This window comes from Crocuta crocuta, unplaced genomic scaffold (genome assembly GCF_008692635.1).
Source record: "Crocuta crocuta isolate KB4526 unplaced genomic scaffold, BGI_CrCroc_1.0 scaffold35, whole genome shotgun sequence".
Classification (NCBI taxonomy): Eukaryota; Metazoa; Chordata; class Mammalia; order Carnivora; family Hyaenidae; genus Crocuta; species Crocuta crocuta.
Genome location: NW_027530625.1, coordinates 7618398 through 7633132, shown reverse-complemented (window position 1 = coordinate 7633132; position 14735 = coordinate 7618398). Strand labels below are relative to the sequence as shown.

The window sequence follows — 14735 nt, the reverse complement described above, 5'->3', positions numbered from 1 at the left end:
CGAGGGGCCCGGGCCGCCCGGAGCCGCGCCGCCAAGCTCTCACGCACCAGCCCGAGGGCTCTCCAGGCCTCTCCCACACGTGCCGAGCCTCGGCTGCACCCACCCATGGGTCCCGGGCCAGAGCTTGCCGCCTCCCCATCCCCGCACACTCCTCCTCAGGGGCGAGCGGGTCCGGGAAGCTCCAGCTCTTCCACTTTCTAGGAGGAGGAGGAACGCAGCACGGGGATTCACACAAACCACCGCCAGGCCCAGCCAAGTAAGGGCGCCGGGACAGCTCCTGGAGGCAGAGACCGAGGCCAGGGCACCAAGAGAAGGTGCCGGTCCGCGCTGGGGGCGGCATGGATGCCCTGAGAGGCCAGCAGCCAGTCCCGGCAGGCAGGGCCAGGGAGCCAGGGCAGGGGACAGGCGGCCCCGGGGAAGGGCGTGTACCTTCCTGGCCAGTAAATCCTTTGTAAAATCTGGCGAGGAAGCTGTGAGCAGCCGGGATGGGCCTCGCCCTAGTAAAATAGCGGCTGTTCCTTTTCCCTGCCTTTCCAGAAAACTCTCCCAAACCAGAGCATTTTATGATGACGATTAAAAGCACACTGCTCTGCCAGTTCCTGACCTCCCCGTGGTTAACTAGCACAGGAGACTGGGCTAGCACAGAAACTTCAAGGTGACACGTGGCCTCCAAGGGGACCCAGCCTAAGCGCTCTTCTGTGGCTCTCCCTGGGCCCTAGGGGCCCTGCGGAGCCACCGGGTCACATCTAGACCAAGTAGTCGGCAACGCAGCATCCGACCCCCAGGGCGTTTCTTTACCTGTAGGTCTGTGGTGATGGCACGGAGCCTCCTGAAGGAACATTCTGTTTACTGTCGGCAAAGTGGAAGCCCTTCATCTCCATCTGAGAGGACTAAAGACACCAAGAAGGAATGAGGGGTCATTCGACGGCCCCGGAGACGCCTGGCCTCACTGAACCACCCGCTGCAGAGCCGAGGAGGATTTCTGGGGACAGAGGGACTCTCTACAGAAACGTGCAACTTGGGCTCAGGGGGCTGCTTCTCGGAAGTAGGAACCGTACCCTGTGGTTTTGTTTTCTGGAAGTGCAGGAGGAGGGGAGAGAGGACCATGCATCACCACCGGACGGCCATCAGCAGAGCCCAGCCTCAGCCCCATTCTCCGGGGACCTTGGGGACGGTGTGTGAACCGGCCCCAGCGCGGCTCCCCGGGCCCCCCTCCCCTCTGCCCTGGGCCTTGGTTCGTGTCACTGTTAAGCGGGAACCAAGGGTGTCCCGCCATGGGCTTCCAAAAGAGATTCCCCACAAGCAGGAAACCCATGGTCTGATGAGGCCAACAGCCTGCGCCTCACCTTGACCGCCAGCACTTTCTGCCCCAACAGTGGCTCCTGACTAGCGGCAAAGGCCCTCCCCAGGACGCAGCAGGACGGAGTCATCCTTACCTCTCTGCTGGTGTTAAGGACCGAAGGCTGGGACCCGGGTGGAAGGATTCGTCGGGGGGCCCCGACGGAGAGGCTCTGGCCCTGGGGCAGCTGGATCGACTGTGGCAGGATCAGGGGCTGCTGCCCGGAGCCGTACCGAGGCAGAGGCAGCTGGGAGCCAGGCAGCGGCATCGTCAGCTGCTGGATGACAGAGACAGTCAAGAGGAGGCAGGGATGTCGGGGAGAAAGCCACAGACGGCTGTTCACACCTGCCCCCGAGAGCGAACGCACGTCACGCTCATGTCGTCGTTTTGAGACCACTAAAGAGAGGCCCCTGCACAGCCAGAGGCCCTGGGTTTCCGTTCAGGCACACCCTCAGGGGAAGGGGCAGCGCTGCTGGCCGGAACGAGGCAGGTGGTGACCACGAGCCCAGGGCCACATGCATGCGGCTCCTCCCCGGGGCTGCACAGGGCCTCGCGCACCCCAGACCTTCCTGCTTTTGCCCAGCAGGGGTCTGCCGAGTGCACACTGCGTGCTGCGGAAGCACCAGGATGCAGTCGGGCCCGGGGAGCGGCAAGGACCTGGCATGTGGAAGGTGGGCCGCAAACCCCATGGGTCCGGGGGGGCGGGGAAGAGTGAGGGAAGGTCAGAGGGGCTTCTTAGGAAGCACCCTGCACGCGAGCCCCCAGAGACGAGAGCCGCATGGATGTGTATCTTTGGACTCCTTTGCCCGGCACCAAAAGGCAGACCCCTCTACTGCTTTGCCTCTAAAGGGGACATAGAAGACTCAACCCGGCTCTGGGGTTCAGGGGTCCAGGAACTGAACTGGAGACTGTAGCCTTCTGAAGACTCTTATGTCAGAAGGGGGGCGGGTGCCAGGGAGGAGGGGGGCCTGGAGACCCGGGACCGGCGCAGGGAAGCCGCTCATCTCTCAGTCACTTTCCTCTTCACCCCCTGCGTTGAGTCCACAGTGGAGGGTCAGAAGGATCTATTGGAACCGCATCACTGAGACGAGCGGCCGGCCGGGCCTCAAGGCCCCAGGCTCCTCCCTGCACGCGGCAAGGAGCGGGAGGAGGAAGACGGCGCTGGACTTCTGGAGACTTGTGTTTCGGGGGGCACCCTGATNCAGGGCACGAGGCACGGCCGGGTTCGGGATACGCCCCACAGCCAGAGCCAACAGGACCTGCGGAAGGGTGAGGGGGTGCGAGGGGAGCGGGGACCTGCTGAGGACACGGACACGACAGCCACAGCCAGGAGACCCGGGAGAACTCAGGCCTCGGACACGATGCCAGCACGGGCCACGCAGGAGATGCCATTAAGACACCAGAGGCGACGGGCAGCCCACGGGCTGGAGAGCACGCCCGGGGGCAGCGGGAAGACAGGTCGGATGGGGCCTAGGGCCACAGGGCTAGACAGAGGTCAGAGAGCAGAGCAGCCGGGGGCCCCAAGAAACCACAGAGCAGGCGGTGCGGCGGGAGGTTTCGCCAGGAGGGTGCCTGGGAACCGAGCAAACATCGGGACTCTGGGGAAACGAGCATCTCCGGGTCACGAGAGCCGAGAATAACCATCGGGAACTAACTCGCGTGCTGACAACTTTGTTTCGGCTTTTTGTAAAAGGGAGCGACGGGGTTGTGGGGTGTTGTCTGGAGGGCCCTCATCCCCAGAGGGTGGCCCTGCAGCTCGTCTGTGTGCCGACGGGACACGTGCTGTAGGAGCGAGCAGCAGCCCGGCTGGAAGGGACGGGGGCCTCTGCCGGGCACGGCCGGCCCAGCCCATCCTGTGGCAGGAGGCCAGACGCCAGGTCTCACCTCTCCAGGGAGGCCATAANGTCCCCAAGGTGGAAACACTGCAGGGGCCCAGGGCAGAGGTCGCGGGGTGCCACGCTGAGCAGAGAAGGAAGCGAGCCCATATGGGGAAGGTGATGAAAAGGTGGCTGATGCTGGGTGGCTAGGTAGAGCCCTTAAACCTGAGATAAGGAAAAAGGTAGTTTCTAGCAGTGACCAATCCAGACGGGAACGGGGGCACAGCCGAGCGCTGGCAGCAATGGGGCCGCGGTCCCGGTGGAGGGAACAGGTGCGCAGGTACAGAGACCAGGATACCATCTATGCAGACATCGAAACCAGAAGCAGCTAGAACAAGAGCTGTGCTGCAGAGTCTGGGCCGGGGGCCAGAGGAGGAGAGGGGGACCCTCAAAGCTGTCTGATGTCACTGACGGTCACGGGGGGAGGAAGACATGAAGCCAAACACTACATTCGTACTGTGGACTCCCAGCAACGTGGAGGCAGGCGCAGCAGCCGGCAGTATGGGCTCCGGAGCTGGGGTTTCAGGGAGAAGGGAGGGACAGCGGTCTAGAAGCATCAGTGGGGAGCCACGAGGACACACGCACCTTATCTCCAAGCCCCCCAGGACGAGGGCGGGAGAAGCCGGGGGGAGGAGTGCTCTCGGGATAAACACAGGAGGTGGGAAACCCGGCCCCAGGGCTCACAGCCCGAGGCCCAGTCCCGACAGGCACAAACAGCACGTAGGGTAGGGCAGCACGCACCACGCACCACGCACCACGCAGCACGCAGCGAGGGAAAGGGAGGAAACAGGAAAGGAGCGAGAGGGGCTGAATTCCTGACCTGTGGGAGCTGGGAGTCCAACAGCTGCGAGGCGCCCAGGCCAGCAGCCTGGCCGAGCTGGCCCTCATAGACCAGGGCTTGGTTTCCGCTCATGGGCTGGTAGGGGGAGCCGGACTGGGGCTTCACCATCTCCAAGGGCTGCATGCCGGGGAAGGCCGAGTAGGGGGGCTTCAAGGCTGTGCCTCCAGAGAGGATCATGGTGCTGGGCGGTGACAGGCTGGGGTGCATGTACACCTGAGATCTGCAAGAGCCAGACAGACGGGGGGTCGGGTGCAGGACTGCAGCGGCGGACCTCAGAGGGGCGCACACGCCACCATCCCCCAGGGGGCTTGCTAAGACCCGGAGCGCTGGCCTCTCGCCCCCAGAGTTTCTGACTCAGAAGGCCTGGGACAGAGCCTGAGAATTTGCGTTCGTAAAAAGCGCCGACGCCACTGGTCGAGAGACCGCGGTGGGAGCATCACCCGATTACACGAATGGAATCATCCAGGCTCTACAAGGCCCAGGAAAACCCACGGGACGCCAAAGGCACAGGACTTCAGATGCGTGAGAAGAGCCCAGCGAGGGTGGTGGAAGAGGCGGGAGGGGCGGAGGAGGGAGAGGAGACAAGGCCCTTCGAGACCAACAAGCCACTGGCAGCTCCTGCAGCAGATTAAGCGACCCGGACCACCACGCCCCACCCCACCCCACCTCAGAGACTCGCGGGGCAGCAGCGGTACGAAGGGGCCTGCCCACGGGCTGCCAGGGGGTCTGAGCTGCTGGCTGCACCTCACCTGAAGGGCTGTAAGGAGCTGAAGATCTCCTGAGACTGGGAGACGGGGAGCCCGCCTCTCAGTCCAAGCTGGGCTTGAGCCTGCAGAGACGTGTGAAGGGAAATTGGGATCTGCTGTGCGGCGGCGGCCTGCGGACGGGAAGCCAGGCAGGTGACCGCAGTGCCCTCCAGGGTGGTTGTCCGCCGCCCCCGCCCGCCACACCCCCCTCCACGCAGCAGCTCCAACACTGCCCCAAAGGCAAACTGGAGCACGTCCTTCTGGTGCTTTCCTTGCTCTTGGGGAAAAGCAAACACTGTAACAAACCCCCCAAACCAGGGTTTCCTACACTGGGTTGTATACAATGGCAAGAATGAATCCTGGCTACAGTGGTCCACAGAGGTGCATTTTAGAAGGAACGGTCAAGGGGAAACATACGCGAAAGCTACGTGCTGTACGATCCAGGTAAATGAACATTGATACCTCATAAAACTAAACAACGTAACGTTTAAGAATAGGTTTCATTAAGAGATCAGGACAGGCCAAATCCTCTGTTCTCCATCCCCAAATCTACTTCTGCCCAAGGGCCCCACCATCCTGGCACACAGGTCCGGGGATGCCGGACCATCAAAGGCCCCGCACCAGCTTCAGGAGGGAGACTTCCAGAAATCCGCCCCTTGCAGCACAGAAAATAACGCCCATCCTGCATGAAAACAAACACCTGCACGTTTCTAAGACTACCTCTTTCTAACGCATCCATGCCTGGGAGTCTAGGCCTTTCTTCTCTTCATCAGAAGGATACCTGATGCCAAAGGATACCAAAGAGAATTCCATTTCAGCTAATTCCCCAGCTAGGACACGGGAAGAACGGACAGAGGGAGTCTCGGAGTCTGGAGCACTGAGCTCCATCCCTCTTCCCTGTCTCTCCTGTGTTCATTCACCACACAAGCCCTGCCTGCCAGGACGGGCTGGGCGCTGGGCATTACACATGAGGGGACACAGAAAGCGAGACAGTGAGCAAATCAAGAAAGGAAGTGAATTCCACCGTGAGCTGCATCCCCGTCCCCCACGGGGCCACCTGTCTGGCTGTCATCACCTGCTGGTAACTCTGCTGCTGAGGTATCGTCTGAGGGACCAGCCGAGGCTGACTTGCAAACACGTGGCCATCCAGGTACAGAGGCGGCAGGTGGTTGCCTGGATGGAATCCGAGAGCAGACGGGACAGAGTCAAGTCTCACCATTCCTGAACGGCCACACGCACGCACGCTTTCCCGGGGAACCGTGGGAGGGAGGGAGGGTGTGCAGAGTCTGCTTGGTCCCCCGCTGCCGGCCCTGAGCCACACAGCCCCACACCTGCTCACCCCTCGGGGAACACGGGCCCAGAAAGGTGGGCAGCTGGCCTTCCTCACCCGACCCCTGGCCCACCGAACCCGCACCCTCGGGAGGGGCTCTGCTGCGGCTCAGGCAGCCCTGGTCTCAGCCCCTTGCTCCTCGGGCTCGCTGCACGGAATCCATGGTGGAGGTTGGGGGGTGGGGGTCCCCTGGAACTGCACTACTGAGACCCTGGCGGCTGGGCCCTCAAACCCCTGCCCTCTCCCCTGGGGCACCAGCACACTGGTAGAGACGAGCCACCACCTGTGAAGCTCAACTGGCACAAAGCACTTTGCAGGTCGACCCTGTGTCACAGGCTAACCCACGGAGAGTCAGTTCTCTCTCACAGAGGAAGGGGCCGTAGCCTGGAGGGCTGAGCCACTCGCTGGCGGAGAGGCCACGGCCCCTGCACGTGACCCGGTCTGACTCCAAGCCGGGTGGGTCTCTGCTTGCTCCCGGCCTGCCTCCCACACCACAGAAGGGACCAAGGGGGTGGGTAGCGTCTGGGAGGCCAGACCCGCCGGGCCACCAACAAGCTCCTACCCCTGCACCCTCAGGCCGGCACCACGCGTCTCCCCGGGCTGGCTCAGGCAAGCGGCCAGGTACCTGGAAGAGAAGCGGAGGGTGCTACGGAGGCCACGGGCATGGGCGGCATGGACACTCCACCGAACGAGCTGTAGCTGACGCCGTTGGAGGCACCCACAGAAGACGGGGGCTGGATTCCCGAGCCCGCGCCTCCCGGGGAGCTCTGCTCCGGCAAACTGGGTGAATTTTCCCAAGCCTTGCGGGCGGACTCCATCTAGGAGGCAAGGGGAGGGGACGAATTACTTCCAAGAAGGCAGACGACGTCAACGGATCGAAGCCCCAGGACAGCCTGCAGCCCCGCCTCTCCGTGAGCTAAGGCGCCCGTGCGGCCCTCGCCTACGCCAGCCTCGTGCGTTACCTTCAGGGTGAGGTCGGCAGTGGGGAAGGACATCTGGGAGAGGCCGATGGCCCTCTGGATGTGATGATCGCGCCGGAGGATGGGAATACTCTGTGTTAGCCCAGCCTGGAAGGGGGAGGAAACCACGGAACACAACTGGCACAGAGCCAACAGGACAGGAAAACGCACCTGCAGTTTGAGCCACGTGCGCTCGAGACCCCCGAGGTGAGGCTGCCGGCGGCAGAAACCAAGCTTATCCGCTCCAGACAGCGGTCTTTCCTGCTTCCCTCGACGGACGTCTGCGGAAAGCCACTTCCACGCCCCCGGCCTGTGGGCTCTTGGGCGTGGGCGGCCGTGCTGGCACAGAGGCGCCGACGCCTCACGTGGGCACCCCCAGGTCCTGTCTCCGCCCCCCACCGGACACTGAACGTGCCATGGTAACAGTTCTTCACGCAGGTGGCCAACAGACCCTCCCACACGTGCCTGGTGCCCATCGGCGTATTACAGGGATTCTGGGTAAAGACACCGAGTTCTCCCACTGCTACCAAACACCTGTAAGCCCAGAGCGCCAAATAACCCAGGCCTCAGGAATGCCCCTGTCCCGCCTTAAGATCACAAAACCGGGACGCGGGACATTTATACAACTCACCCGAGGACACGTAACCAGCTAGACAGCACGTTGTGCCGCACCCCCAGATCTGCCACAGCTGGGGTCAGCCCCCTCCTCTGGCTTCAGACCCCCCCCGCTAGGCTCGCTCCTTTCTCTCTAGGACCTGCCAGCTCGGGGAACAGAGAGAAACACACACTCACGTTACTAGCCAAGGCATCCTGAAGTTTGACGACTGGATTCCCTGCGGGACCAGAGGCCGAGCCAGGCGGCAAGCTGAAATCCGAGTCCTGGAGGAGAAAGAGCCCCTGGCATCATCTGCCTGCCTCTCAACACAGATGTGCATTAATTCGACCCAGACTCAATGACTCAAAAAAATCTACTGGGCAGCGTCCACCAGACGGCCACCCTCTGTGCTCCCTGCCTATATGCCCACTGGCCCCCCCAACTGAGACAGGGACGATCCCAGGTCTGCTCAGCCAGAGACCCTGGCTGGTGTCATAATAATCTAGAAGGCAGCTCAATGGCATCTGCCTCGTCCTGCAGGCTGACACGCTCCCCCACAGAGCTGCTTGGCTTCCGTGCCCCTGCTCTTTCTAGGTCACAACCCTGTCTCAGCACCTCCCCTCTCTCTCCAAGTTCAAAACCATGAGGGACACGTGAGGGAGCGGTGTGGGAAGGAAACACATCTGAGCCTCACTTTCGGACTGACTCCGAATTCAATGGGCGGCACAGGCAGCACCGAGTCCACGTGAATCTCCACGCCGTTGACAGGAGGGACGGCCCCCGGCAGCCGCTCGGCCCCCTCTGAGCCCTTCCTGTTTTTCAAAGAACGCTCGTTGCCGATGGGTCCCGGTCTGTGCTCCTTGCTCTGTCCTGAACCTTGATCCGAGTCCTTGATGGAAAACCAGAGGGGCTGAGAAACACGGGTCGGGAGGGCCCCGGGGCTCAGCTTCTGAGCCCCCAGGAAGAGGGAACAAGACAAGGGACCGCGCCCACTGGCCCCGGCGGAGGCGCTTCTGGCTGACCTTTGGCTCGGGCTGCTTCTGAGCCTGCTCCTTGTGGCCGTCGGCCTTGGGCTCCAAGCCAGGCCCAGTCATGTCCTCTGGCTTCAGAGTGCCATACGGGGAGCTGCGCTGGGACGAGGTCGCAGACGACTCCCGGGACTCGGCGCTCAGGTCGACGCCACTGTCGCCCTGGCTGCTCTTAAAACCCTGCTGTGCAAGGCACGACACAGGTGAAGGCCCTGACCCTCAAGCTCCAACACGGGGCTGTCCCGGAAGTGGGACCAAGTGTGTGGCTGAGACACACCCCCAGCACCCCTGTCCCCTCCAGTCCCATCCTGATGTGGGCCCTGAGCCACCAACAGTGCCCAGCAGCTGAGGATGCCATCAAAACACGAGACAGGCAGTGGGCACTCTAGGCGGGGCCCAGGTCAGATGGGGTGTCTGTCACAACAGGCCAGGTAGTCACCCACCCTCCCCTGGGGTCAGGCACAAAGGCCGGCACCCTGTGCATGAGGCCCAGCACAGGCTGGCCAAGGGGGCGCTGGGCTCATGCGCAGCCCCGAGTGGCTCGGCGGACACTCACCTCAGCGGAGCCGGGCTCGGCGCTGCTGAAGGCAGAGGCGGCTTTGGTCCAGGAGTCGTTGGCTGGGGCCTGGACAGGGAGGGCTGCCCAAGGGAACAGGACAGTGAGTCAGGGAGGGCCTCGCGGAGGAAGTGGCTGGCTGCTGCAGCTGACACACCTGGGGGCCCCTCCCGGCCCCCTGGCCCCGAGAATGGCCCTGGAGCTGCTCTGGTAGCTTCACCCAACTTCCCGGCATCCTCAGACTCCAAGGAGCGTGCTTTCCTTGACTTCGTCCACTACGTGCTCCAGAAGGCGCGCCCACGAGGAAGCCGCCCCGCTACCCCGTGTGCTGACGGGGTCTCCTAAGCCAGCCGTTTGCTTCTAAAGCCGGCAGCTTCGCAAAGTCTCTCAAGGATCTGGGTCGGTATCACTCAACTTCTGGAAGATCGAGGACCACTCCGACACTCCCACCAAAGCCACAGACCCCGTGTATGTGCGCCAAGCCTGAGGCGCAGCGTTCAGAGCAGGGGACCCTCAGCAGCCATGCACGCGGCCCTGGGCTGAGCGGCCGGGGAGGGGGTCCTGGCAACAAAGGCCCGAGGGCAGGGGCCGCAGTCCAGTCTGCTCCGAGCGGCAGCCTGGCAGGTATCTGGGGACATTCGGAGCATGACACCCTGCTCGTGTGTGCTACCAGATCAGCTCGCAGCCAAGATCTTACTTCCAATCAGAGCTGAGCATCGTCCAGTGTTCTCTGTAACGTGTCGGAACCGTGGTTTTAGCCAGGAACGCGACAGGCCAAGAGGGAACGTTCAAAGAACCGACACCTAGGGCCCACCAAAATCTGGGGTGTCTGTCACGTGGCTCTGGGGTCACATCACTGCACGCCGGGGTCCTCGGCTACCAGGTCTAACACACCGGAAATGGCTAACGCCTCTAGGCCCCCGGTGAGCACCGTGCTTTTGTCCCCTGTGGCCTTCCTCTCCAGGGCTCTGCCCCGCAGGCATTAAAGCAGCAGCTGCTTGATTAACATGGTTTTTGCATTTCAAGCAGCACCTGGGTGGCTCAGACATCAGGGGTCCAACTTTGGCCCAGGTCATGAGCTCGTGGCTCCCGTGAGTTCAAGCCCCGCGGTGGGCTCACTGCTGTTCACACAGAGCCCGCTTCAGGTCCTCTGTGCCCCTCTCTGCACCTCCCTCACTCGCACCCGCTCTCAAAAATAGACATTTAAAAAAGGTGGTTTTATATTTTACAATGAAAAGTTACCAAGGGAAAAAAAAAAAAAAAAAGACACTGGGCTTGAAATTTCTTTTTTTAAGTTCTGAGAAACCTTCCAAAAACTAACGTCTGTCTGGCTCAGGAGAGAGGCCAGAAGCGCCCGGCGTTGGGGCCAGCACGCGGCACGGACGGGACAGCTTCGGACTCCGTCCTCCTCCCTGGCGGTCACCGGCTGCCCCTCCACAGGCAGAGGAGAAAGGGAGCCTGACGGGCGCAAAGGAGTCAAGCCGACTCCCCCCAGGACCTGAGCTGGGCAGGGACGGGGGATCCCGCATGAGGTCACCGGACACAAAGGATGGCGCGCTCCTGCCCCACATCTCGGGCAGGGGGGGTTTATGGCTGCTTGGGGACTGCAGCCGCAGGCGGTACCAGGATGGTACCTAACGCCGTAACTCTGGAGAGGAGACAGGGGTGGGCAAAGCCACACGGGCGTGCATGGCCCCAAAGCAGGATGCCCCCTGAGAAGAGACCCCTGGCGCAGGGGACAGCCGCGGAGCAAGCAGCAAAGCCCAAGCGCCCAGCTCTTACCCTGGCTACTGCTCTCCCAAATCTCCGTGCCCAGGCTGCTGCCAGGCACCGTCACGTCACCCTGCTCCAGGCACAAGTTGTTTTGCTTTTTCGCAAACCGAGGAGGGATGCGGGAGGAAAGACCGCGACCCTTGACCGGCACCTAAGGGGAAACAAGTGACATTGTCCGGCCCAGACGTGAGGCGCAAAGAAGGACAAGTCCCCCCGCCAAAACCACCACCAGGAACGGCCCGATGGGGGCAGAAACGCTGGCGTCTCCAGGCCTCGGCCCTGGGTGAAGGGCAATGCCACCCCCTCCCCAACACCGGAAGGGCAGGCAGGCCAGCGCACGCAGGCTGGACAGGCCAAGTGTACGGCGTCCAGGCCTGTGTTCTAAGTACAGGGTCCCCAACTGCCCGTGACACTCCAGGTGACACATCTCATCCCACACAGAAGAAGGGTGGCCTGGGGGCCCAGAGGGAAGTCTGAGCCTCGTTGTCACCTGGGACGAGTCACCCTCTCCCAGAACTGGGCTAACATCGCCTACTCCCACGCGACAACAGGGCTGGGGGGGAGGGGCCGCGCCGGGACACGAGGCGCGCTGTAAGGATGCCCTCCTTCCCACCCCTCTTCCATCTTGCGCCTGATTCAGAACTCTCTCTCCTTCTGGTTCTGGGTCTCTCTGTGCCCACCTGCCCTCCACCCCACACCCCTACCTGCACGGCCTGCTCCTTCTTCCTCCTCTCTTCTTCCAGCAGACGGCGCTGCTTCTTGGTCAGGACCTCGATGAAGCCTTCGGCCGCCATGGGGCCCACCTCGCTCTCCTCCCCGGGGCTGGACCCACAGTTCTCAATGATGGAATCTGAACCCAGATGTCACAAGGAGGGACAGTGTCTCCATTCAGCAGAAGAAAGAATAACCCCACCCTGCCACTTCCTGGCATCGAAGGGACAGCTCAGCTCAGAAGGTCGGGTGGCACCAGGCTCGATGCCTCCAAGAATCAGAGCGTATTCGCGGTGCATGGAGATCCCGCCAGGTTCCTCCACCCTCCCCAGGCCTCCCCAGCACACGGCTATCTCACCAGAGACACCAGTAGCACTACAGTAAAGAGCCTCTGGAGACCAAAGTCCCCGCTCTGGTACTAACCANGGGGACACCGTGGGGCTGCGACGGGGGGTGGCAAGGCTGTGACCGACAGGACAGGAACTGTATCGGTTCTGCTCACCCGTGTCGCCCCGGAACTTGGCCCACCGCCTGCCCTGAGCCCACAAGGGCCAGAGGATGGGCAAACCCGGCAACCCGCGGAAGCTATCGCGGCCCCTGGTTCTGAGAGGCCCGAAGATGTGAGGGGACAGACTCACTTCCATAGCTCAGGTCAAACTGTTTCATGGTCTCTCCCTGTTCGCCCGCCCTCTGAGCAACCAGCTTGGCCGCCTCCTCCGCCGTCTCACAGGAGCCCTTGGGGGTGTCAGAGGCGCCATGGGCCGCCCGCTCCAGCGCGTAGTGGCTGCTCCCGCTGCTGCCACCAAGCCCCGCCGGCAAAGCCTCATCCGGGGACCTGGGAAGAAGGAGGACCGCGTTAGCTCAGAAGTGACCAGACACCAGGGAAGGAGAGAAGGGGACGATCGGCATGTGCACCCGGCACGTGCGTGGCCGCGGGGCCCTGACCTACAGCCCCCTCCACGCGGTCGAAGCAGCTCCCCGGCGCCAGGCCTCCTGCGGCCACACTGCTGCAGTGGTGCCGCCCGCTCACAGGGGACAACCGCCTGTCCCCGACCCCTCCCAGGGCTCAGCGCCTTGCTTCTTTCCCACCGCGTGCCAAACCCAGCAGGGCTGCAGACAGGAGAGAACGAAGGGAAGGCGCTCAGAGCAGGGCCACGGCACTCTCCGCTCCTGGCACACGAGCCTGACCGGGCCCCACGATAAGGCTCTCGGCAGGAATCAGATGCAAAGCCTGGTGTCAGCATCTGGGGCCTGGAAAGCCAGGCTGGCCGGACACCTGGAAGCACCAGCATTCTCCCAGGGCTCCCTCTCTGGGGCTCAGAGTTGATTCCACTCCAGGTTTCCGGCCCCGGATTCTAAGGAGATCGGGAGGCAGGAAGCAGCCTTCCTCGGCCAAGAAGCATGGAACAGGCGATCAGGCTGCACAAGTGAGTCCACACTCTCCCGTTTCCTGGATTCTGGCGGCCTGCAGGCAGCGACGGGGCGCACACCTGAGCCACCTGAAAGCCTCTTGATCCCCTGAGAGCCGCCCACAGGGCCTCAGGCAGCTCACCTGCTTTAGCCACTGCCTGCTCTCACCACCAGGAGGCGGCCGATCCCGGAAACGGGCGCATCCCCTCACTGTCAGGAGGCGGAGCCACCCGGGAGGAGCCGTCCCCACAGGGCCAGGAGGCTAAATGGCCCGGAAGAACCCAGGGGAACAGCAGCCCCGGGGCGGAGGAATCTGGGGCCAGGCGCCATGCACAGGAAGCACCCCCTTCGGCAGGGAGGCAAGGGACCTTCTGGAAGGCTGAGGACCAGCGGGCTGGGGTCTCGGTTTCAGTTTTCAAGCCACGACAACAACGACAACGACACGCGAGAGAGGTGGACAAGCGCGTAAGAGCAGGTGACGGAGACGCTCACACGCAACGGCCTGGGCGGGCAGCGTGCCTTCTGGAGGGCGACAGAGGGACCGAGCTGGGGCGCCAGACACACGGCGGGGCTCGCATGCATGGGTGCTGCTCAAGTCAACAGGCTAACAGAACAGCAGCGACAGAGAAGGGCCTGGGGCTCGGTCTGCGTTTTACCTTTTGGCTTTCAAAGGCGTCCCGTTCTGCTGGCTGTCATAACGGGGAGCGGCGTCACCACCACCGGGCCTAACGGACTTCTCCCCAAACCCCCCCGGCTCCAGCTTGCGGCTCTGCCTGTCGGCCAGGGGCCTCTGGCTGGAGAAGCTCCTCTTGNTCGGACGAGTTCTGGTACGAGAGCTCGGGGGACCCGCTCTTGTCGCCGGGGCAGAGCTTGGGCCGGCCCGGCCACGGCCCCGCCAGCAGGTGGGGCTCCTCCTCGGGCCCCCACAGGCCCAGCGACTCCCGCTCCTGCCGGAGGCGCCGGAAGCGAGGGGGCTTGTCCTGGCGCGGGGGGCGCCTTCTGCGGAAGGGCCGGTTCTCGGCGCCCTCCGAGTCGGCCGCGTGGTCGTCGGGGAAGAAAGGCCTCTTGTCCTCCAGGCGGCCGTCTTCGAAGGCCCTGGCGCCAAACGAGTCAGAATGTCTGTACGCGTCGGGGACACAGTCTCGGTCTGCGGGTCGCCGGGACCCGCACGCGTCCGGAGGGCCGTACTCCTGCCAGGAGGCCCCCGGGCCCTTGCTCTGCCAGTGGGAGGCTTCTTTGGACACAAAGGTTCTCCGGCCGTAGCCACAGCTGCTCAGCCGGGGCGGGAGCGCCCGGCCGAAGGCGCGAGGGCCTCGGCTCTTGGCCTCGGGGCCGCCGTGGTCCTCGGAGCACGCCTTGTTGGAGCGCCAGGAGTCCCTGAAGTCGCCCTTCCTCAGGGCACCGCCCTCCCGCTCCAGGAGCGAGCCCTCGCTCCCGTTCTCCGAGCCTCGCTGCCGCCGCCGCTTGGGAAGCTCTTCGTACTCGGAGCCCTCGCTGTGCGTCTCGCTGGCGATGCGCCGTCGCGGCTTGGCCCGGGGGAAGTCCTCCGGCTGGCCGAAGTCCCGCAGCC

The 14735-nt window shown here is 63.3% G+C and overlaps 1 protein-coding gene and 1 non-coding gene across 2 annotated transcripts in view; both read right to left on the bottom strand.

Moving 5' to 3' along the window:
- The window catches only part of PRRC2B (proline rich coiled-coil 2B), a 60509-nt gene that overhangs the window by 2774 nt on the left and 43000 nt on the right, over positions 1–14735 (bottom strand). The window contains 16 exon segments of the mRNA XM_077768473.1: positions 799–890; positions 1437–1613; positions 4037–4277; positions 4807–4934; positions 5879–5976; positions 6759–6951; positions 7096–7200; positions 7885–7971; positions 8382–8576; positions 8710–8895; positions 9272–9354; positions 11054–11195; positions 11749–11894; positions 12394–12590; positions 13822–13980; positions 13982–14735. The exon segment at positions 13982–14735 is cut by the window's right edge and continues 932 nt beyond it. Of these exon segments, the coding sequence (XP_077624599.1) occupies positions 799–890; positions 1437–1613; positions 4037–4277; positions 4807–4934; positions 5879–5976; positions 6759–6951; positions 7096–7200; positions 7885–7971; positions 8382–8576; positions 8710–8895; positions 9272–9354; positions 11054–11195; positions 11749–11894; positions 12394–12590; positions 13822–13980; positions 13982–14735 (2983 nt within the window).
- LOC144235080 (small nucleolar RNA SNORD62) lies at positions 2343–2426 on the bottom strand. Its single transcript, XR_013336135.1, has one exon. It is a non-coding gene; the product is annotated as a small nucleolar RNA SNORD62 (small nucleolar RNA).